Source organism: Pseudochaenichthys georgianus, chromosome 16 (genome assembly GCF_902827115.2).
Source record: "Pseudochaenichthys georgianus chromosome 16, fPseGeo1.2, whole genome shotgun sequence".
NCBI classification, from domain to species: Eukaryota; Metazoa; Chordata; class Actinopteri; order Perciformes; family Channichthyidae; genus Pseudochaenichthys; species Pseudochaenichthys georgianus.
The window spans coordinates 10,970,958-10,996,575 of record NC_047518.2 but is presented as its reverse complement, the minus strand read 5'-3'; the positions used below and the strand labels follow the sequence as shown (position 1 = coordinate 10,996,575).

Here is a 25,618-nt window from a genome sequence, read left to right as displayed (position 1 = left end):
TTGTACAGTAAATAAAATTTATTTTCAATGTTCAGACAATACACCGATTCCTCATTTAAATGGAAATAAACAGTCCACAGTGAGCGCTGCAGCTGACGCTCTCCTCGTGCCTGCAGCGTCTCCTGCATTTCAAACGGCTCCTGGTGCTGAGGGGAAGTAGCTTTATAAATATCAAGGCTCCTCAGGGGGGTACTGTGTGTGGTGAAGTTTGAGAGGGGGGGGGTCTGGGTTGGCTGGAGAGGCTCATTTGCGCTGAACTTGTGTAAAGGATGAGGGCAGCTGGATGGGCTGGACGGGTTTCTTGCGGGAGTCTGGGGAGACCCTCTGGACCGGCGAGGGCAGCAGCTGGTTCCGTTTGATGATCTGCAGGGCCAGCTGGGTGTTTCCTGAGGGCGCAGCACACACACTTTTAACACACACTTAATCTAAGGAAATACCACTAATGGATAGGGCTGCATAATATATCAAGAAGTCTATTGTCATATCAACATCTAGGGTAGACGTATTGCAAAGACACCTTGACCTGATGTCAATGCCATTCATTCACCCTCTGCATGGTAATATACTTGGCTATCAGATGAAGAAGAAGTTACGCTAGTGGCTGAGGCGGTACATTTACAGTCGATGAGTCGAGCACATGGATTTGAGCTGAAGGGAAAGAGACCAGTGATGAAATGATGTGGGATGAAGTAGAAGAACTGGCATCTAAATCACGCCTGTTTTTTGGAAGCATATTGGATTCAAGAAAAATGGCGTTTTATAAACCCACATTTTATGCAAGGAATGCCGAGCACATGTGAAACCCAGCGGAGGTGACCTGCAGCCCCTGAGATGTGCCGCACCAGAGCGCAGTGCCGTTTCGCAGTTGGATGGACATCATTACGTTAAAAAAAGACAGTGACCAGAGAACGGGTTTGTCATCATGATGCCTGTCCTCACTGTCCAAGATCTTTGTCAAACTTTACAAAGTTATCAGATTTAAAGGATAAGTAAACATCTTTCTGAACATATGTTATTCCAAATGAAGAAACTAAATGTTTCGTTGATTTCAGTGTGTGGCATACCGTTCTGCAGCTCCAAGTACACTGCCAGCAGGATGGCTTCAGGTGGAATTTCCTTAGTGTTCACCATAGATGCAGCCTGATGAAGAAGAAAAGAAGAGATTGTAACGTTTTAACTATAACTTAACACCATTTTGTAGAGAATGCACTATACTTAAGAGACGATTGTTTTTTCCTCCACACAACATACTTGAAGCCATCATATCGACTGTGAATAGAAGCTTGTGAGGAACGAGGCAGAATAAAGCTGCCTTACAGTGATCAGCAATCTGCTCTTTGCTCAGCTAGTTACTTTGGTTTCTATGGTTACCTGAAATTATTGCTAGTGCTGCTTCATACAGCGGTCATCTCATTGGTTGCGCTTTAAAAAAGGGGAGTGGCATTCCATTTTCATATAATTTGAACGTTGCGAGCCGCATATTGGGGCAATCTGTAGGAGTCATGCACCACAGAGCTCCCAGGAAGTGACCAAGCAAAAGGTGGTATAACAACTTCGGTGTCATATAAAGCCTTTTGGGCAGGACAAAAGAGGAGAAGCAACTTCCCAGTATGAACACTTGAATAGCCCTTAATCATTAGGTCCTCAAAAGTTGTAAAACTCACTTGGGTGGGAGGTGGGGCTTAATGATGGGGAGGCGGGGTTAAGACTGGGAATCTGGGTTTAAGGGAAATGTAGGCATGCTCTTTAAGCCCAGATGATCCGAGTATCGACTGTCAGGCTGTTTTTCACTTCATGAGGGATAAACGAGGCCCCACCCCCAACACTGTATCCACTTCTCTCGATACATCCACAGCTTCATAGAGGAGAAGGACGGCAATATCAGCACAGAGCCATTTTACCACTGATTCAGTGAAGGCAGCTAAGGCAGATTGCCACACACTCTTAACCTTTCTGCATCGTTGACATTTGACTGGTTTTGAAAACCATATCCATCTGGGTGAGCGGTCTCTGCTGCAGCAGTAACAACATGCCCTCACACAAAGCTCCAGAGCTAACCTCAGAGGCACTGCTATGTTAGGCATGTTCACCTACTTGTGCTGTCCTGTTCTGGGATTGTGTTGCTTTATGCTAACCTAAGGCTGTTGCTGGAGTTTGATGCACTGTGAAAGAAACCCTGACTGCTGCCTTACACAACAAGCTTACATTGCTGCACCTAATGAGTATATGCAAGTCATGTAGCTGTCGTCATGGTTACCTGATGCAGGCACTTGCGGGCCTTCTCGTACTCGCTCCTCAAACAGTAGGCGCTGCCCAGGTTGAAGAGCATCATGGCCCGGGCTGACGTCACACTGCTGGGGTAACACAGGGGGGTCTGCTTCCCTGCTGCACACACACCACACACACCACACACTTAGTATTCTGATGTCATTTGAAAAGGAATCATTTCTTTTTTTCTGTTGTACATATCATTTTTGTTCAATCATAGATGAATTTCTGAATGTTTACTCACAGGCCTCCACAGGCTCTTCTCCTTTCTCTGAACCTGTTGACGAAAACAAAGCCGAGCATTAATCCCCGAATCAAAGGAGGGATGGGAACGATTAATCGAATATTCGAAATTATTCATGTATTCGAATATGAGTTATGAATATTATATATATATATATATATATATAATATAATATATATTTTTTTTTCTTTTTTGGGAGGGATGCCTAAGTTGATTACATATTATCAAATTGAATAATTCAATGTATACGACCGTGCCATAGCTAAATGTGTTAGGTGACGTCTAAAGGTGTGTTTTGCTCCGCTCACCGGTCCCTCACAGCGGGCAGAGCTGCAGGTGCTGATCTCTCTCTCTCGCGTCCGGTTATACTTCACTCGCGTTTATGTCCAAATCCATCAGATCTAGCTAGTTCTAGCCAATGACATGGCTGCTGCCCCTCCCTACACGCAGATCACGCAGACTCAAACCTCATCTTAGGCCCAAATGTGGCGCAAATGCGCTCCGCAGCCGTTGCGAGGTTACGGCGCTAACAGTTCATGAGCGTGCTCCCCCGCCCCCTGTCAACACTCGCGACACATGAGTGGCCAGCCTAAACAACAATAAGCGCTGCTTGGCAACCGTGTGTGGCGGCAAAGTACATAGACATTTTGAAAGGAGAGATTTAGTTTAGCCGGTATTCAACATATTTTACCTAGGAAGTCCTACATGGCGTCAAAAAGGAGTAATGTGTGGAAATATTTCGACCAGGTTAGTGAGTGCGGTGTAGAGGTCAAACTATGCCAAATTAAACTTATATACATACTATACCTTGCTATACCCGCAACCTCCGTTCCAGCTGAGAGGGTCTTCTCTACAGCTGGCTGATTGTGATTCGCCTCCGCACATGAAAGCTGTAGGCCTATAGCTGTCAAACTGTGATCACCAGTTCAATACATTTTACAAATTCGACTTGGTTTCTATACTTATTTGAACATGTATTTATTTAATTCCAAAAATTATTGGAAAAAAGAATTTCCAATTATTTTTTTATATAGGATATGTACATTCCGGTTAACCGTTTTTTGGGGGGTCGAATATTCGAATATACATTTGCTTTCAAATTCCCATCCCTAAATCAAAGCAGTGTGTTCTGTAGAGGACAGTGGAGCGGCCCCTGACCTTGGTCCTGCTCGCTGCTCAGCACCCCCATCGACACGTCGCTCACGTTCTCTGGGTTGAGGTGTCCGATAGCGTCTGAGATCCTGTCCAATGAGATGAGGGCTTCAGCAGCATAGAGGTGACCCAGGAACCTGCATAGAGAGCAGAGGGCTGAGTGACAAGAGCAAACATGGCTGACGACCAGCTGATCCCTTCACTGATGCTGTGACTCACTTGAGCGATCCGGACACCTTGTTTTGATGGAGCAGTTTGTCAGCGTGGTTCAGCGCCATCAGGTTGTCTCCCAGTGCCAACGCCACATAGGCACTGCAGGCCAGGATGGAGCACCTGCACATCAAACAGAGGTGAGTGTGCAGCCGGGTCACAGCTGATGTGTCGGCTGTAGTGAGGAGAGCAGTGTTTACCTGAGGTTCTCCACTTCCTGTTTCCTGAGAGGGGACGATGGTGCAGCGGACAGGAACTTATCGGCCTCCGGACCCTTCCCACTGCAACACATCATCACACAACTGTCAAACAGCAGCTCTTCAGTCAAGAGGAAGCCATTCTTTACGGTGGATCAGATTATGAATATTCTTGTGAACGACAGAAAAGCTGTCCTAACTGAGCAAATAGAGGCTCAAACAGTCCTAGTTCTAACAGCAACTATATGGAGTACAACATGCTCAGCAGAGAGATGACGCTCCTGACCCAGGTAAGCGCCAACATCACATTACTGAGTTGTGTTAATGTTCCGTGCACTGATCATATTTCACCCTCACAATTGTAGTAAAACGCATTTCCATTTTTCTAGGGGAACCTGAATTTGACATCTATACTGAGGTAAGACTAAATTAATCTTGATACAACTTTTTAGTGTGTTTGTGCTCGTGTGCGCGTGTGACCTGTAGGGGTCGCTGTTCTCGTTGCCGCTCTCTGTGCTCCCTGCCTGGCTGCAGATCTTGGAGCCGTTCTCTGTCTTGGCGTCCTGCTGGTGTTCAGGCAGCAGCAGCAGCGCGTTCCTCAGGCCGATGGCTGCAAACTCCATACTGGCTACTGGGATAGCTGCTGACTGGCCCTCACTGCGCACACCACACACACACACACACACACACACACACACACACACACACGATATTATTAGAGTCAAACATGCTGTCATATATATTCTGCAAGAGACCTTGTCATATTCAATGGTATTGTGTTTTTACTTAGGACAGAGACAGAGTAGCTGTTCCCCAGTTCCTAATCTTCATGCTAAACTAATCCACGCCCAGTTTTTCATATAAATGCAGTTAGTTTCAGCAGTTAGTACACACTGTGTGGACACTGACCTGTATATAGTGTTCTGGGTAGACTGCGATGCCAGGATGATCTTGCGATGGTAGCCTTGCCCGACAATAGACTGAACTATACCTTTTTTACAAGGTAAACCTTTGCTTTCTTGCTCCGATCCCTGAAAACAAACAGACATTGTTCACCTTTATAAATCTTTACAATGAGTAAACGTTACTTTAGAAATACATGTTCAACAACAAATAGTTGGTGTGCCCATGGTATCTCTTGAATAATTAGTGACCAATATTACATATTATTCCACTTTAAATAAATAATGTCTTTCACTTAAATCCAAAAACTACTTAGGGAGTGCAAGGTTGTCTACGCTAACAACAGACACCAACGCTGAAATAGAGGATTTATTCTGCTCATTTTCAGGTTCATAAGTGTATTTTATGCCTCTACAGCAGGGGTGGGGAACCTCCGGCCCCCGGGCTGTATGCGGCCCGCGAGACCATTTGGTACGGCCCTTGAGGTCATTTATAAACATAAGCAAAAAAATAAATAATTAAGAAACCTAGACCGCAAAAAAATTAAACAAGCGAGTGGCCATTTTTCCTGGCCAAGGTCCTTGAACACAACACGAGCCTAATGTGTCATCACGTGGTATATGTCTCGTCTGACAGGGGTGCAGTTCTGACTGAGAGCACCAGAACGCCGCTCCGGCACTTCAGAAATTACAGTACCCATAAGGAGCCGTACACATGCTGCAGTTTTTGCATGGCTGTGTCTTTAGTTGAAAGCCCAGTGGCGATCTGTTCATCTGTCATACTGATCATACAGTCAATAACTTTGTTGTTATTAGCATCTGGTTAGCTAGCTATGCTAACGAATATAAGAAGCTTTTTCTACAACCAGCTATATATTATAAAAAAATAAGACAATAAAGTAAACAGGTATAAAATACTATATGACAGTAAAAAAAGTTGTTATTAATGAACAAGAATACAGTTTGAAAGGGGAGTGATTTGTAAAATATCCATAAAGAAAAAGAAATGTGCTTACAGTTCCGTTTCATCTGGGTGTTGAGAGATGTATCCATAGATCTCCTAATGTTGCTCTCAAAGTGCACCAGATAGATGCTTTTAACTTCAACATTTAAAAAAAATTAAATCTTCCTAGCGGAGCATGCCCCCGGACCCCCCTACAGGAGGTTAGGCCCCCCCCCCCCCCCCCCACTTAAATCATGTTCACATGGATAGAAAACTAAATACATTTGCACTCATCTTGTGTCCATATCTTTCCGTTTTGGTGGTCATGCCACACCGTGCACGTGCATGCATGCGCGAGTCATGGTAAAAATATCTGGACTAAGAGGTTGCTTTTTCTTTGCACAGCATGAAAGAAAGGCGAAATGAATGGGCTGTGATTTTTGTTTTTTTAAGCAGAGGTCAATAATTTGTACGGCTCTCTGAGGATGTTGAAAACATTGAAATGGCCCTCGAGAGGAAAAAGGTTCCCCACCCCTGATCTCCTCTGACATGTCTCCATGCTTTAATGTTCAAAAAGCTCTTTATTTTTCTCATACTGCCTGTGCTGCAGCACCTCTTTTCACCCTCTGCTTAGGCCCCGGCGACACGATGACAAAAACGGTCGTTTGCGTTACTGTTTTGTGTCATATAGACCGTTCGGCCACACAAGGATGACCGAATACGGCACTAAACGACTGCGGAAACGATAACGGGTCCCAAGGTGGATAGAACAGCATACGCAAGGCTCTGGGGGGTCCAACGGCTCCGTGTGTACGCCCTATACCAGGGGTCGGCAACCCGCGGCCCACGGGCCACATGCGGCCCTTTAAGCCCTCTGCTCTGGCTCCCTTGAGCTTAGACAAAAATAAGAATAAAATAAAAGTATTTGTAGGACTATTTATATTTTGTTGCATGGTTGAAAATGTTTCGTATGTTGTATTTTGAGGTGATACTGTGACACATAAATAAAAAACAAAACGGTTTTAATTAGGTCAACTAAAATATGCGTCACATCCTGCTCCGGTCCCGCGCGAGTGCCTTTTATTGGAGGCGAATAACCCCCGGCTCGATGAGCGAACTATGGACAAATCAAAGAAAAGTACCGGAGGAACACAGGATTTAATTCTGCGTGGACAGAGTTGTATGCTTTCACAGCAAACGATGCTGGTTTACCGGTATGTTTGATATGTAGAGAGAAGTTGTCAACGGTGGTGCAGCCTTTACGAGGGAGAGGAAGACAGCTGACATAATTCAATGGGGTATGTAATTTATTTCAGAAAACACTTTTTGTTATATTCCATGGAATGCTCTTAACGTCCCGATAGCAATGAATATATTAAATGCTTTGACAATAAATACATACAAAAATTAATCTCTGGAAGCCGTAGCGCTGTAAAAAGCACGACCAATCATCTGAGCCGGCCCGGCTAAAATAACTGGATGGCCTACCTGCCTGTCAGCCTTCCATCTGGGCACAAACTTATATCGTGCCCTCATTGGTCATGTGCGCGTTCGTGTGTGTTGGAGGAGGGACTCTGTAAGAAAGTCTGAAGGAAGAGGCATATTTTTTCCGGTTGTGTACTTTCAAATTCTAGCGCACTCGAGCTGGTTTCTCCATTCTTACCTTTAACTCTTTTTAGGGTGCAGATATGTTTTATTTATTTCAAAGTGGGCCCATTTAATAATATTTTTCCCCCTTCAAATGTGCAGAGGACTCCCCAAGTGCTGTGTTTAATTTATTTTAAAGTAAGCCTGTGTATTATTTTTAATTCTCCTTATAAAAGTTCTTTGTTTCTTATTAGAGGTTAACAGTTTTATATCATGTAATAAATAGCCTAATAAATGCAAAAAAAACCTGTAGTTTTTGTCTGATATAACAATAAAAAACTATGAAATATGTTTTGCGGCTCCAGACAAAACATTTTTTGAGAAAAAGGAGCGAAATGGCTCTTTTGGTCAAAAAGGTTGCAGACCCCTGCCCTATACGATCATTTTCTGATAATGATGAGGCAATAGCCCCGCCTCTGCTGCTCACCCCCGCGTCAAAGTAAACTGCACACTGAATTCAGATTATTTAGCTTTCTCTCGATATGGACCTAAACGCGAGTGAAGTCTAATCTGACAGGACGGAGACACCTCTCAAACTACCTAAACTAGTTATAAATATGTTTATTTTTACTGTCGGCCGGGTCACTCATTCCTGGATCAGCTGCTGCATGAGACAGACACTGGCGCTGTCTAAAGAGAGGGAGGAAAAAGAGAGGCTCCGTGTATTTTATTATTATATTATATAGATTCGTTATTCATTTGTTTTAAAGCTGAATAAATAACAAAGAAGACATTTGACCGGCACTTTTATAATTTTGTCGGAAGATTTAAACTTTAATACACGCTGACTGGCGAAAAACTCTGCCCGGTTCCCTCGGCCCCCACCGCAGAGAATAAACAGAAGGGCAACCATGACAACCATGCTTCTTCGCTGCTTTTGTGGAGGAAGTTACAGCGCCACGTAGAGGCTCCTGCATATGTACTGCAGCTTCTCCAGCGGTTGGAGCTAAACGGAGCGGTCTCGTGTGGACAGACACTATCCGGTGAATATTGCGTGTGGACGGAAGCTTTTTTGCAATTGCGTTTGCGTTAATCCTATGCGTTTAGCCGTTTTCGTCCTCATGTGGCCGGGGCCTTAGATGTCTCTCTCTCTTCCCCCCCCCCCCCCCCCACATACAATGTGTTGGAGTGCTAGCCAATAGAAGCGTGAATGTGACGTAGTCTGTCAGTAAACCAAGGAGTCTAATCGTTACAGGCAGGGTGGGGGAGTGTTTGGGAGAGAAAGGCCCTTTGGGGGGAACTTTGTGACCATTTACATGCACAAAAACCTATAACACTCTACAGGAAAGGGAAAACCACCAAAAGCATAAAGGGTAAAAAGGAAAATCAACATGCAACAGAGCTGAAGTGAAATGAGGAGGTTTCTCAGTCAAGTGTGAGCACCTTGTTAGCAGAGATGCAGCACTCTGCCAGGCGCAGCCACAGTCTGGGGTTGGAGTGGTACACCTGCACGGCCTCCATCAGACACTCGAAGGCAGCCAGAGGCCTTCCGATGTGCAGCAGCTGGATCCCGCAGTTATACAGCAGCTCGTAGCGCTTGTTCGCTAGCAGAGCGCACATCGGGATACCTGTGAACTTCTTAGCTGGAGAAGAGAAAGACATCTTCTTACCGTGGTGATAATAATAATAGTAATAATTTAGAAAACTTAATTTGTATAGCACTTTTATACATAGGATGCAGCTCAAAGTGCTTTAACAATGGAGGTAAAAAAGGGAAGAGAATAAATTAAATAACTAAATTATCCAAAAGTTCACAACAGATAACCTACTCTCAGTAAGTAATACAAAACACAAGACAAAATAAATACATACAATAAAACAATTAAAAAAGGCAATATAAAATCAATAATAATAAACTATGACCAATTATAGGGGGACAAAAAAATAATGTGTTTCCAATCGTTTGCCTCCAATATGTGACCCGCTCCATCGAAATCAGTCGGAAGTCTCAACGGCTCATTTCAAAATAAACGTGGATTTGCGTAAACAAATTGATTTCCGGGGTTTGGGTGTTTTTGTTTGATTTTAAATAAACAAAGTCTTGGCTTTCAGAATATGAAACTTTTATTTCCAAAATCACACGATAAATACATTTTAGAAGCGTGTAAAGGGAAGATGACAGATCTCAAAATGATGACTCTGTGATAGTCATTATATAATGCGACATATTTAGCTTGAGCACAAAAACAATCCTGATATCATTGGAAAGCTAGGAATCTCCTCTTTCCAACAGTGTATACAACCAAAATGTGTCTTCGGGTCAATGCGACTGATTTCGATAGAGCAGGTCACATATGTCCTGGCAGGGTATTCCAAAGTCTCATAGTGCAGTGAATAAAAGCTGCTTCACCCATTTAGTTTTTAGGGGAATATTTTAAAAGCCGGCTGAAAAAACCTGGGAAGTGTTCACAACATTTGACAATAATGTTTAAACAAAATCCTCAGCAGAAACAATGTCCTCATTGCTCTGGATAATCCATAAATCTCACTGTCAGCTGTTTTCATTAGGGACTATTTATTTAGTAGAAAGCAGTTCCGGTGAAAGTGCTGACGGAGAGTAACAGTGCATCTAAACATCACAAACTATAAAAACCTGGACAAATCAAAGTCTAGCCCCAGCCTCACCGTGCGCGTTGCTGCCGTCTCCTAGCTGTGCGCACGTGTGGTCGTTCTCTTGCAGCGCCTTCTTGAAGTAGAAAATGCCTAGGTTGTGTTTCCCCATTGCGAAGTGTATGCAGCCCAGATTGTTCCAGAACATACATCGAACACATTCCCCTGTATGAGACAAGATGCACAACCATTAACAAACACATACAAAATAAATCAAACTACTAAGGCAAGTTGCATCAAAAGTAAAGACAATGTTTTAGCAATCTGAACCGTAAGTAGCTGTGTGGCTTTTCAGATAAAGAGGTAGAGGAGTGTTTACCCGTCTTGATGGGTCCAGGATGCTCTGCGATGTTGGAACTGTTCAACAGCTTCACTGCTTTCCGGTAGTTTCCTCTCAGGTACTCAAAGTTACTCTTGAGGAAAAGTGAAGGTGCAGACTGAGGGAGGAACAGGAAAAAGGTAAGAGAGAAACACACAGACCGACATACACTGGGAGAACCATCAGCATGGTGTCTGGCACTGTGGCTTATGTTCTTTTTAAATCTGTGCCATGTCAATACCATGAAAGTCTTTAAAACATTATATCCACCTTTCAAAAACAACGACATCCTGGCTTGGGGGTGTAACTTATTACATGTAAAGGGAATAGGTCATTAGGATTTAAAGTGTGTGGGAGAGAAACTTTGGGATTTTAGTCTTTGCTGACCATTTACAAAACCCTATGTAAAAACCTGCAGGAAAGAGATAACCCCAAAAGCATAATAGGGGCTCTTTAAAGTAACCCTGCCAGCCCTCATGACATCACATCCCCCCCCCACACTGTTTGAACAACATCATCGTGTAGACTCACGTTCCCTGCTGTGTTCATCACTGACTTGATCTCTCTCTTACAGGCCTTGGAGGATTTCATCTGAATGTAGGCTCTCACTTTGTACTGTAAAGGAAACAACAGCCAGTCACGTCACATAGGCTGGAACAGGGGGGGGGGGGTAGCTGGGATCTATGAGCTCTTACCTGGTGCATCTTTGACTTGGCGGCCTCCATCATGGCTGTGAACTCTGCCTTCTGGTTGGCTCCATCTTTGTTTGAACTCTGGAATCAAGCACAGCATTCAAACATTTAAGTATATCTTTACTTAGTTAGTGGCTTCAGGCGCAACTGCATAACTATGGGCTCAGAACAGTCTCATAATACCCACATGCACACAGAAGGATTCACACTTGTATTTCCGGATCCACACTTGTGTTTTTCAATGCACACACAAATGTGTTCCGTTTCATATACATGTAAATAAAATCCAAACACAGAAAAAAGTTTTACATGTGTATTTTTGATCCACACATTTGTTTTCCGTTTAAATCCTCTGCACCTGCAAACACAACCCGCTGTGCATTCGTGTGTGGGTTTTTTGAGACTCTCCTGACGGTCAGCCGATTCGTACTTGTAATTTTTTCTATCTATAGCCAATCAGATGTCTCCTTCATTCTAAGCCAATCACATGAGCGCGCCCCCACGAGGGTATGATTTATTGCGTTCATGACACTTATACACACATACGCATTTTTAGCTGTCCGGTCAGCTCGCTAAACAGAGGGCGGAGCTTCAGGTGATTATGCAGAGCGGCGTGTCTCCATCAGACTCAGCAGCTGATCTGATCTCTCTCTCGCGTCCAGTTATACTTCACTCGCGTTTATGTCCATATCGATCAGATCCAGCTCTCCTGATCGGCCTTTATAGAGAGCACCGATCAAACTATTACGAGTGAATATCGGCCGATAATGACCGGCGGGGCTCCCCCCGTTGACAGTTCACTGTCTAGCACTGGCTTCGTAGTGCACTGATCGATTAGCGTAAGCTAACCTGTAGCTGCTCCCTCCACACTCACAACAACTTCGTACAGACATAAATAAAGCAGCTGTATTCGCCATACAGGAAACACACATTTAAAACGGTTTTGCCTGCCGTTTTGGGCACAAGCATTCATCAATGGTTCGGAAAGTGGTGCTGTACCTTAATAATATAAAGGCTTGTATTTGCGTGCATTTCCTGTTCGGAAAGTGGCAATGTTCTGAGAGTGGAGGTGTCCTGAGATTAGCGCCTGCAGGCAGGCTCCATGGACCTGTCAGCTCCGAACAGCGCAAAATGCGTAGCCTACATGAAGCGCTACGTCATGAACGCAAGAAATCTACCCTCGTGGGGGGGCGCTCATGTGATTGGCTTAGAATGGAGGAGACATCTGATTGGCTATAGATAGAAAAAATTACAAGTATGAATCGGGTGACCGTCAGGGGAGTCTCAAAAAACTCACACACGAATGCACAGCGATCCGTGCACAGAAAGCTGTTTGTGTTTGCAGGTGCAGAGGTTTATATGGAAAACAAATATGTGAGGATCAAAAATACATATGTAAAACCTTTTTCTGTAAATTGGATTTTATTTACATGTATATGAAACGGAACACATTTGTGTGTGCATTAAAAACACAAGTGTGAATCCTTCTGTGTGCATGTGTGTATTATGAGACTGAGCCCATACATAACTAGATACAAGTGTTTACAGCTGTAGCCATACCTCTCCTTTGCCGTTCTTGCTGCTTCCTGTTGTGGACAGTTTGTCCAGCACAGCCAGCAGGTGGAGGGCCTTCTCTGGCTGGAAGGTGAGCAGGTACAGGTCCACCAGCAGGAAGCACACCGCCTGAGCAAACTTCTCTGCAAGGACAAATCAATAAAAAGGACTGTGTGTCAAAACCTGGTTCCTTAGAAAATATATGTACAATACTTTCAGATGATGATGGGATGATGGGATGCCCCCTCCGTATATAAACCCTGTTAGTGGGACAGGTTTCAGACTCTTTTACCTCATTCACACCGACGCAACTCCGGTTCAAGCTCCGTGCTAGAGCTTTTCAGGTTCAGAACCGGTTCTTCGGTTTCGCTCCGGCTCTTTTCACACCGCCCAGAGTCCGACTGGTGCTGCGTCATTGCGTCATCGTTTGCGTCATGACGTAACCGTTTGCGTGCCTGCTTCATAAAGCCAAACCGTGCGGAAACTCCTCACAGCTGACACCGACAACAACAACAACAACAACAACAATGGCCGATTGTGCTCCAGCTTCCTCTGTACCTCTTCGGAAGACCAGATTCCCAGTAGGTAGCTGGTCTCTTCAGTGGACCACTGCTGCTTGTTAAGTTTCTCCATCGTTGTGTACAAACTGGATAAAACTCCGGCTTTCTGTTGTTGTTCAGGAGTTGATCCCGCCCCTGCCCCCGCCTCAACGTAAGCGTGACGTATGCGGTGCTTTTGCTCTGCCCGGACAATTTTTTGGTGCTTGAAACGAACTGGATTCCGGAGCTAAGAGGCTGGGTGTGAACAGGAAAACCCGGTGCTTTTCAAGCTCCAGCTCCGAACCGGCCCTGAAACACCGTTGGTGTGAATGAGGTAAAAGACTTGAAAACTGTGTTGAAAGGGTTAACCCTGACCCTTCATATAACTGTGTCTAGTCTATCAAATGGTAGACTTGCTCATTTTATCATAACGTTTTTTATTTAAAGGGACTGAGAGGTTTGCAAAAAATAAACACCATTAGTTTATTATTTTTGACCAAAAGATGCTGAATCTAAACCATGGTTACAAAAAGTTAAACACAGTTACTCTTTATGACAGAGAGAGACTAGTTTGTCCCAAAGCTTGCTGCTGTATTCACACCTTACACATTAAAGAGTGCCTTATTCAGCTGTGAGTGTGACTCAAGACGAAGTTCACTCCATCATGGTGTGGTAGTGTAGTGGGTGGTATGGAATTGGGCCTAGGTTAAAGGAAACGGTGGGTTTACACATCCATGTCACGATATGATCAGCATTTTCTAATATTAAAGACACAATAAGTCAAGACTATGCAGCTTTTTGTCTACACTCATAAAAGTATCCAGTTTAAATGTCATGTCCTTAAATCCTTTAACATTTTGTCAAAGTCACGAAAAATGCTTGTCACATGCTATCAAGGAACAATGTCCTCAAAAAGCTACAAACACCTAAAAGGTATTCACTTACATGATAATACATGTTTATAGAGTTTTATCAAATATTGAATGATTCTGTCCTTGAGATTGAATCGGGAAAACAATGGATCGGCAGTTGGGTGATCAACCAGCTGTTGTATGGAATATTGTCAGTAGTAACAGCAGAACATACCAAACGGTTCCAGGAACTGGTAGAGCCTCTCTCCTATTGCGATGGCGTCAGAGTACTGTCGCATGTGATAGTGGATGATGGCTTGATTATAGTACAGCCAACTATTTTCTACATCATCCAACCCATCAATGTCCTCTGCCGATGTGTGAACCTGAGATATAAAGAGTGATGTGAGAAGAAATGCGAGACATCAGGAAGAAGCACGGTTAGTCTACAACTTATACTGAAAACTGACCCAACACGCCCTGTAAACATGACATTCAGCAGTTACCTGGTTCTTCATTGCCAGTAGTGTCTGCTTCAGAGTCCCTGTTGTAGTCTGACTGCTTTTGTAAAACTCTACGACGGCTTTGTTCATAGCGATCTTATAGTCCTCCTTGTTGAGGTCCTGCAGGGTTTCCAGGTGTTTGAGTGACTCGTCGTACTTCCCGCTCTGTGAAGAACAACATGACCAGAGGTCGCGTTAACCGAATATTTTCCGTCAATGACGGAAAAATCTGAAAGCATTCCGTAATTTTGACAGATTAGAACACAACTCGGAACAGCGCCACAATGTCCACCAGCGGCCCACATTATATTACATCCTTAGTGGCCAGGTCGACTGAGGGCGATCTACTGTACTCTACTGTAGTCTTATTTAGTCATTCACACCCCTGTCCAGTTGGTGGCGAGTGTGTGTATATTAAGTAGCTATTGTCTAGTCTTGTTTTTGACTCGTTGATTACCTCGTTGTTTAACCGGCTTTAGCAATCGCAAAATGTCACGGCAGCTGATCGTCCGAAGATTTTTTAATAAGCCCAGTAGTTGTGATGGCGTGGATAAACGAGGTGAAAAGAGGGATTGATGCGGTGGAGGATGAAGCAGAAGCCAGTAAGACTCAAACTGACAACGTTCAGCCAGCGGCAGAGGGGCAAGCAAGTGGCGAGGAGTTCAAGCGGGAGTACCGGGTTCAGTGGGAGCAAGAGTTTAAGTGGCCGAGGAGGGAAGATGGCAAAATGTTCTGCGACATCTGTAGAAAAGCTAAGATGAGTAAGGGATTTGTCCGAGGGTGCACGACGATGCCGAAATCAGCGTTCAGGCTACAGCAGGTCAATTGAGTTGTTCTTGTACATTTTTTGTTCATATTTTGATTGTAATGGTCTCATTTAAAACAATGGCATTGTTCATATTTGCCTGTTTAGACACAATGTGGCGGTGTTTTTAGCAGCCTCTGCCCCCCTTTGCTGTCAGTGCAGGAAAAAATAAATCATTCATGTTCGTGTTGACATGAAAAGTGACCACACGGTCGGTCGGTGTCCCTGTCCATCTTTTTTTTTCTCCATGCCCTTAAAAGTTCTGTATGAATCATACATTTTTTTTTATGAATGAACATTTGCTGCTCAGTACCCAAACATAAATATTAAATATGTCTCATCTCATCATTAAAACATGAAAAATAAAATGACTGGTAATAATGGATTGTGACGGAAATGTTACGATCCTGTCCGTCACAATGACGGACAACGAAAAAGTCTAACGCAATGACATCATTTTTTCTTGCGAAGTGTTTTTCTGACAGTTATCTCTGAGTAGCTCCATGTCTGGCCAACACAATAATAACGTGTCTGTGTAAGAAGATGAGTCAAACAAACTACATGTTGACCAGAGTAAAGGAATATTTCACCCAATGCAACAGTATATATTTATAAACCATTTGTTTCTGATTGAACTTACATGATCGGCAAACAAAGACTGTAGTTTTATCTTACATTAAAAGGAGAAAATAGTGCATTTGTTGGAGACTTTAACAAATAATTCACATTAAGTGCTTTAGTGTTCTGCCACCTGCACTACGTGAATGGGATCAGTCTTATAAACTAAATTGTGTGAACATGTAAACAAGATATTTGACTGTCTACAGAGTTTTCACTGTCTCCCTTCAGTTAATGATCCTTTCCCGATTTAAAAAGCGCTTCCAGTGGCACTTCCAACAGGATAAGGGCTTAAATGATATTATGGTAAAGTAGGTATATTAGGGTTCAGTGTGCAAAAAAGTACACGTCCCACCGTCCGGGGCGTGTTATTTACAATATCGGACAAATAACAATTGTCCGTTCCCGGGATTAAGAGTTGTGAGGACAGGAGGCCGAGCCCCGCGGACTGCAGCTCTCTCTATATTCTCCGTATCAGCTGATCGCTGCACGGTGCAGCTCAGCGTCCCTCTCTCTCTTTCTACACACAGCGGATCCGCTGCCCGTTTAACAGCCTCATCTTTGTCAAACTTTCTTATGTTCTTCCTCTAACACATAATGAAGGTTACTAAGCGTTTTAGCTCCTGTGTTGTTAATATTGATGCCATTTCCTTTATGAAGTGAAGCAGCCTCCCTGTCTGTGTCCTCGCGCTGTCCTCACATCCCCGGACCCCCAGACTCGGAGGAGCACAGGGATGTCAGTATTGTTTATGAAGCAGGGTATAGAAAGTACATTATTGAAATTCTATTTATACTATTTATTTACTTTTACAAACAGTGAGCAGCTGGGCAGCTGCAGCATGTGTATTGCAGGACATGTGTAAGCGTGCAAGCTCTTTGAGTTGTAGAAAAGCGCCAGGCCTATAGGCTATAATAATAATTAAAACTGCGGTCGCACTTGTGCGCGCAGTGATGAGCGGGCCCTCGCGTCCGTGCGCCTGTCGGGGAGGGTTGCTGGTCCCCCCCCTCAGTCCTCCGAAATGAGCCGTTTGTCATCCCTCTAAATTGTTTACCTGACTTTGCGTTCCTTTGTTTCTGACCAGGAAATCTTAGGCATGTGCGCCAACTGTGTTGGTACCATTTTTCCTGCATCAACCAGGTAGCGATATGCCGACAGTGAAGAATAAACATATTTATAACTAGTTTAGCTAGTTCCAGAGGTAGATGGAATAGCTAAGTGTGTTTGGTCTAACTGTTAGTGTGTGTTTTGCTCAGCTCCGCAGTCCGTCACAGCAACAATTAAATGTAAACCTAAGACGCAAAGAAGTGCAAGATAACAGATAAATATATAACAACCACAATGTAGATTCAATAATATGAGAGAAGTTGTAGATTAAGTGTAGACAGTATTTAAAAAATGACAATGTTAACAGCAATGTAATAAGTATATACAGTATTATGCAAAATGACAAGTACTACATGGCACACAGATGTAATTTTTAATTATAAGTAAAAGTATGTAAGGCTGAAGTGACAGCAGTGATGAGCATGTAGATTAATGACGGGCATATTTATCGACTGAACATGCTCATTTTCTACAGTAATGTGTCTGACCCTCCACTGATGCTGTATACTAAGTTTGGCGTTGAAAAAGAAAACATGGAAATTTAAGGTAATATTTCACTGTTTTTAACATTATGGTAATTTAAAAAAAATCAAGAAGTTGGAGCTTTGGGGTTCCAGGACATAATATGTAGAGTAGGTCCACCCGAATAAGTGGGCACAATTTCAGGTCATTCGGAGTTACGGTGCCACTTTTTAAAGGTTTCCAAAAATGGAAATGTAGTAGTTTGGATGAATTTGTGACATGTAAATCGTCAAAAATGGTGTATTCGCTGTAAGCTTACGACCTCCACGAGTAATTTTTCAAAAATGTGCTCCTCAATTAAGTATCATATTGGATAGGGGCTGAACCTGTCCTGCATTGGAATTTTTCCGATCATTCCCCTAGGAGGAGTTCGCAAGAACGTGCGTAAAATGGCTGAAAAACGCACATTTTTCAAAATGCCGACTTTCTGGGGGGCGGAGCTAATGGAAGGCAATTTGAAATATCTGTGCAATCATAATAGCAATATGTATACAGCGTTTCGTGAATATCGGAATAACTATATCCGAGTGGTTTAGAGTAATTTGCGACATGTAAATCGTCAAAAATGGTGTATTCGCTGTTAGCTTACGACCTCCACGAGTAATTTTTCAAAAATGTGCTCCTCAATTAAGTATCATATGGGATAGGGGCTAAACCTGTCCTGCATTGGAATTTTTCCGATCATTCCCCTAGGAGGAGTTCGCAAGAACGTGCGTAAAATGGCTGAAAAACGCACATTTTCAAAATGGCCGACTTTCTGGGGGCGGGGCTAATGGAATGTATCTACAAATATGTCCGCAATTCCATGAGTAATGTCTGTGCTAAAATTCGTGAAGTTCTGAGAGTTATATGTGACTACCACACAATAGGGGGCGCTAGTGAGCAGTATTTTTGAAATATTACGGTTTTTTTACATTCTTGAAAAGGTCATGGGCTGTGATGCGTGTCCCAAGTTTTGCGTACTGAAACACATTTAAGCACATCGTCATAAAAAAAAAGTACAGGCCACGCCCACAATTGTCATTCGTTGTGACACTTTCAATATAAGTCCATACTCATCCCCAGAGTATGTCTAAAAAAAAGAAAAAAGATTTCGTCCATCATTTCATGAGTTATACATTTGTGATGTTTTTGGCGCCCCCTATAGTCCAAAATGGATATTACTTTTTGTGCTTATTCCCCAATACAGACTGAACCTTACCACCAAAATGTGTGTTTTTTTGGTACATTGTTGATGAATTATGAGCATTTCTATCTAAGCCCCGCCTTTTTGCGAACACGTTTAGAGTACTGACGGCCACATTTATCGACTGAACATGCTCATTCCCTACGATAATGTGTCTGACCCTCCGGCGATACTGTATACTGAGTTTGGTGTTGAAAAACCAAAATTTGAAATTTAAGTGAATATTTCACTGTTTTTAACATTATGGTAATTAAAAAAAAATGAAGGAGGTGGAGCTTTCGGGTTCCAGGACATAATATGTAGAGTAGGTCCACCCGAATAAGTGGGCAAAATTTCAGGTAATTCTGAGTTACGGTGCCACTTTGTAAAGGTTTCCAAAAATGGAAATGTAGTAGTTTGGATGAATTTGTGACATGTAAATCGTCAAAAATGGTGTATTCGCTGTTAGCTTACGACCTCCACGAGTAATTTTTCAAAAATGTGCTCCTCAATTAAGTATCATATGGGATAGGGGCTGAACCTGTCCTGCATTGGAATTTTTCCGATCATTCCCCTAGGAGGAGTTTGCAAGAACGTGCGTAAAATGGCAGAAAAACGCACATTTTTCAAAATGGCCGACTTTCTGGGGGGCGGGGCTAATGGAAGGCAATTTGAAATATGTGTGCAATCATAATAGCAATATGTATACAGCGTTTCGTGAATATCGGAATAACTATATCCGAGTGGTTTGGAGTAATTTGCGACATGTAAATCGTCAAAAATGGTGTATTCGCTGTTAGCTTACGACCTCCACGAGTAATTTTTCAAAAATGTGCTCCTCAATTAAGTATCGTATGGGATAGGGGCTAAACCTGTCCTGCATTGGAATTTTTCCGATCATTCCCCTAGGAGGAGTTCGCAAGAACGTGCGTAAAATGGCTGAAAAACGCACATTTTTCAAAATGGCCGACTTTCTGGGGGGCGGAGCTAATGAAAGGCAATTTGAAATATGTGTGCAATCATAATAGCAATATGTATACAGCGTTTCGTGAATATCGGAATAACTATATCCGAGTAGTTTAGAGTAATTTGCGACATGTAAATCGTCAACAATGGTGTATTCGCTGTTAGCTTACGACCTCCACGAGTAATTTTTCAAAAATGTGCTCCTCAATTAAGTATCATATGGGATAGGGGCTAAACCTGTCCTGCATTGGAATTTTTCCGATCATTCCCCTAGGAGGAGTTCGCAAGAACGTGCGTAAAATGGCTGAAAAACGCACATATTTCAAAATGGCCGACTTTTTGTGGGGCGGGGCTAATGGAATGTATTTACAAATATATCCGCAATTCCATGAGAAATGTCTGTGCCAAAATTCGTGAAGTTTTGAGAAACTATATGTGACTACCACACAATAGGGGGCACTAGTGAGCAGCTTTTTTGAAAATGTACGTTTTTTTTTTACATTTTCGAAAAAGTCCTGGGATCTGACTTGTGTCCCAAGTTTTGCGTCCGAAGCTCATTTTATGCTATCGCAATTTAAAAATAATGTATAGGCCACGCCCACATTCTGCACTTGTTGCGACACTTTGAATATAAGTTTGTAGTCGCCCCGAAAGTATGTGTAAATAAAAAACAAAAAGATTAGTCCATCCCCTCTTGAGTTATAAATTGGTGGTGTTTTTGGCGCCCCCTATAGTCCAAAATGAAAATACTTTGGTGTGCCTATTCCCCAAGACAGATTTAACGTTTCCACCAAAATCTGTGATGTTTGGATACATTGTTGATGAATTAGGAGCATTTATTTCTAAGCCCCGCCTTTTTGCGAGTACGTTTTAATTCATGGCGGAAATATTTATCGTTTGAACATGCTCATCTCCTAGGGTAATGTGTATGACCCTCCGGCGATACTGTATACGAAGTTTGGTGTTGATAAACTAAAAATTGAAATTTAAGTGAATATTTAAGTGTTTTTAAAATTATGCTAATTTAGAGCTAAGGAGCTAAGGATTCCAATTGGGTTATTTGTAGAGCAGGTCCACCCGGATATGTTTGCAAAATGTCAGGTCATTCGGAGTTATGGTGGGACTTTGTGAATTTTTCCAAAATGGAATTGAAATAGGTGGCGCTAGCGAGCGGGTTGGACAATTTGAACTAATTGACTCCAAAATATCAAATTTTTCACCGATCCTGGCGTCCGTGCAAAATTATACAACTTTTTCAGCATCCTAAAGGCCTGAAAACAAGGATTCCGTAATTATATAATAATAATAATAATACCACGAATAACAATAGGTATCCTTGCACTTCATGCTAGGACACCGTTGGGTCCTAGCACTCTCGTGCTCGGGCCCTAATAATAATAACTTTATTTGTATAGCACCTTTCATACAGGGGATTGCAGTTCAAAGTGCTTTACATCAGTACAAAATAAGACATAAAATCAGTGTAAAACAGGCAGCAAGAGCAAAGCATAAAGTGGGATAAAATAATTAAAAATAAAAACATGGGGAATAAAACATAGAGAAATAGTGCAATGTCAATCGCAGAGAATAGTGCAGTATAATAGTGCAGTATAATAGTGTAAAACCAGTAAAATGCTTTGGTAAAGAGAGGTTTTAAGCTGGTGACCTCTAATAGACCTGCATCTGATGATCGCAGTGTTCTGGCAGGTGTGTAGTTCATTAGAGAGTCAGCAATGTAGCTGGGTCCTTGTCCATTTAGAGCTTTGTATGTGAGGAGAAGCACCTTCAAATCAATTCTAAAAGTTACAGGAAGCCATTGTAGAGTAGCTAAGACAGGACTAATGTGTTCCCTCCTTTTGGTATTCGTCAGTAGTCTAGCTGCAGAGTTTTGAATGAGCTGGAGTCTTCCAATAGCTTTCTTGGGGAGACCAGTGAATAGTGCATTGCAGTGTCTAGTCGGCTAGATATAAAAGCATGAATTAGCTTCTCTGCATCATTTTGATTTATGAATGGTCTTACCTTCGCTCTGTTTCTGAGATGAAAGAAAGCTATTTTGGTCACTTTGTTTAAATGGGCGTAGAAGTTCAAATCTGAGTCCAGGGTGACAGAGACTTGTCACCTCCGGGTTAATCCAAGTGGTTAAACTTCCTAGATTATTTGTTAGCATCTCTCTTTTTGAGATAATAATAATGTATTATTTATTATTATTATTATTAGGCCTATGTGTTGGAGATGTGTGGTTGGACTCTGTCTCACAGGCAGGTTGCAGTGTAACATCAGAGGAGACTGGGCCTATTGTACATTCTCAAACTGCACCACTTATAACTAACTAAACAATGCAGAGATTATTTTTATATAATTGTATTCAATAACCGTAAGAAATTAAACAGTATGAAGTGATTTGTAAATAGGAATATAGATTTGACTTAATGTTTTCATAAATATATTTTTCTCCCAGTTTGTCATGGGACTTATTTTTACCCTCTCAAAGAACCGGAATCGAGAACCGAAAATAACCGGAATCGAAAAGCAGAACCGGAATCGTTAAAATCCAAACGATACCCAACCCTATGTGTGATGCAGTCAAATCTTACCGCTCACTTACGTTAGCGGTGTTGTAAAAACCGTGGGAAAATGTAAAATACGATGACGAAGAAGAAGATTCCAGTGGCCCCAATTTTTGTCCATTCGGACAACTAAATTACCAAACTCACTTGTCCATGGACAAGTACTCTCTAAACACTTTTTCTCACACTGGGGTTAGGTTAAGGTTGGGATTAGAGATAAGATTAGGGTTAAAGTAAACAGAAACACACATTGTTACAACACCTAAACCAGACCACAGATGAGTTTAGGTCTGTTCTGTCATCAACAGTGCCGAGCCGTGACTTTTATACCTAAAGCCCAACCATTTAGAGGGAAGATATGATTGGTCAATTGTACTGTAATTTGACATTACTCTCTCGTTGAGTTACTACAGCAGGACTGCCAATCAGTTCCTGTCTTCACAGTAATAAGCTTTTTTCATTTAACCCTTCACATTCAAACAGAAACTGAACAGGCAGATTTGAAGGATTTATTTATTTGGAAATGTTATTTTAAATACAATTAAAGCAAGTTATTTTGGTAAAGCTAATGAAAAATATAACTAAAACAATATATATTTGAAAAAAAATGTTTTCAAATATTATTTTTAAGACTATCTTAGGCCCTCCGAGAGAGGGCCCTGACGGCTCGCCACTGGTCATCAATTTTCTCACATTATTAGTGACAGCTGATATGACCTGCTGCTAGAAGGTCACTTTAACTAATTACCATAACTCATCAAGAAGCCACTATGGGTTTTTGTTGTACACTGCTATTCTTTGAAGAAAATTAACCTTTATTTATCCCCCTAGGGTGAAATTCAGTTTTCAGTTTCTGTGCCATGGAGAAAGACAGCATTAGGGTGTTTGTGTGAAACTGTTATCCAATCCATCAGCTACAATCAGCTCGGATCTCTACTCTTGATGGAGGAATTATACAGAAGGTATCGCAATCACTAAGAGAAGAAGTAAGCTAATTTACAAGGTGAATTACATTCGCCAGAAGTCAGAAATGTGTGAATTTATATATGGAGACAAATGTGACCCTATGCTTATTGCTGACTGTCTTTCTGTAAGTGTTGCAAGTACACTTTGTTGACACTGCAGAACAGTTTTGAAAGGTGACACAGTGTGACTGCAGAGAATAGCCAAAATATATGTAGTGGATTTCAAAGTATGTTATGAAAGGAAGACTTACCAAATATGCTTCATATGCACTGGCTGCTATTTCTTTCTCCTGGTCTGTCACGCCAGGGGACGATGAGCTGTCATGCTTTGCTTCGTTTTGTTCTGATCCAAATGAAAGAGAGAAACAAATGTCAAGGTTACATAACATCACACTTAAATAGAGACTTGACATTAAAATGGAGATCACTGAACACATTGTCATGTTGGTGGAACCGCTTTAATATGATGTGTGATTTGTGAATGCAGCATTTGCCTGCTGGAGGTAGATGTGTGGACTGTAGCCATAAGGGATGGGCACTGTTTGGCATTTAAACAGTGCAATTATATCTCACTGACAAGGGTCGGGAGGGAATTTGGCCACACTGCTTATACTGGTAGCTCTCTCTAAATGCTGGCCCTACCATCCGCATGTGGGAGCAGAAATCAAGCTTGGTCCAGTTGAGGTGAACCTGCACTACAGCCCCTGTAACCCCAGCTTCCTGTTCTGATCTGACACTGGAGCCTGCTGTCGGCGGTCCACTTCACGGATGATATTGTGCTTTCAGAGATGCTCTTCTGCATAACACTGTTGTCCCGCCTTGTTAAAAGAGTTACTGTTGCCTTCCTGCCAGCTTGAAACAGTCTCATCTGATCCCTCTCATTTTTGCTCACAGAACTTCCGATCAACAACAGTCTGATGTTGTTCACACCATTCTCTGTAAACTGTGAAGACTATTGTGGTTAAATCAGCAGATACTAAACTACCAACAACTAGACCATGCTCAAAGTCTCTTAGATCACATTACATTGCATTTAGCTGACGCTTTTATCCAAAGCGACTTACAATAAGTGCATTCGACCAAGAAGATACAAACTAGAAGAAAACAGAATCATATAAGTACATCAGGTTTCATAGAGCCAAAACATTTCAAGTGCTACTCAACTGGCTTTAGATAAGCCAGTCCTTTATTAGTATGTAAGTGCTTTGTTAGTAATTCTATCGCTCGAAGTGGAGTCGAACGAGGTGAGTTTTCAGTCTGCACATATATTTCAGTCTATATTATCTTCAAAGTATATTACCAGTTTTCAGTCTGCACATATCCTCTCAATTATAATGTTTGGTCTGAACAACCACAACTCCACATGCTTTACGCATGATTGGCTGAGTAGATATTACACACGAAAGAGAAACATGTACTTGTGTAGTAAATACAGTAGCACTTCACATGACGGTATGTGACAGTTGACGGATTAATTGAGAATTTTAAGTGCCATTTTAAGAAAAGGAACATTAACAGTTCATCACATCTTTAAATCCTCCTTTTTATTCAGAATGCATTAATTGATTTGAATAAAATAAACGTCTCAGCCGTTGCCTTGGTTCACCCTGACAACGCTAACTGTTAGCATATCTATTAGCCTGCTCACTGATGTGGGATTAAACTACATATTATTATTATCGGTACTCGGCGGATTATACGACAGCCGTATTTACCAGGCTGGAGACGTTAACACTGGACGTCTGAAGACTTGTTCATGTCCTTAATGTTTTCCACTGAGAGAAAAAACTTCAATGCGACATTTGTGAATTAAGTTCTGCCTGAACGTGTCTTTGGGCAACATGCATTCGGCTAGCTAGGCTAACGTTTACGTTCACGGGCGCTGTAGATAAACTAAGCCTTATGCTACACAGCACGTCTCAAACTAAGGACAAACTGAGCATCGGGGTGAATATTATCTTCAAAGTATATTACCAGTAATTAATTTTAAAATGTGCGTTAAAAGTGCATTAGCTTAAATTGACTATATCTAGCTACGCAGCTAGCATTAGCTAACACACTCACCTGTATTTTCTGCCATATCTGTGGCCTTTTCGAGGATAGTTAGAAAACCTGTATGAGTCGGTTCCGTTGAGATTGGATTTAATTCCGTTGATTGGCACATGTAACGTTGAAATTATCCGTGAATACCTTATCATCAGTGTTTCACACAGAAGATGGCTATAGTGTCCGCTCTAAACAGATTCTTCTTCGGCGTTGCTGACAGTTTGCAAC

General features: G+C 42.1%; 1 protein-coding gene across 1 annotated transcript; it reads right to left on the bottom strand.

Annotated features, from left to right (window-relative positions):
* cnot10 (CCR4-NOT transcription complex, subunit 10) lies at window positions 1-25,618 on the bottom strand. The gene is made up of 19 exons (XM_034101951.2): window positions 25,409-25,618; window positions 23,596-23,687; window positions 14,635-14,796; window positions 14,364-14,514; window positions 12,745-12,881; window positions 11,188-11,265; window positions 11,024-11,107; window positions 10,493-10,610; window positions 10,189-10,338; window positions 8,947-9,146; window positions 4,981-5,102; window positions 4,552-4,728; window positions 4,075-4,155; window positions 3,884-3,997; window positions 3,671-3,801; window positions 2,513-2,545; window positions 2,258-2,385; window positions 1,065-1,140; window positions 1-386 (listed from the first exon to the last, which is right to left on the bottom strand). The coding sequence occupies exons 1-19, from the start codon at window positions 25,506-25,508 to the stop codon at window positions 244-246; spliced, it is 2,277 nt and encodes a 758-aa protein (XP_033957842.1). The 5' UTR covers window positions 25,509-25,618; the 3' UTR covers window positions 1-243.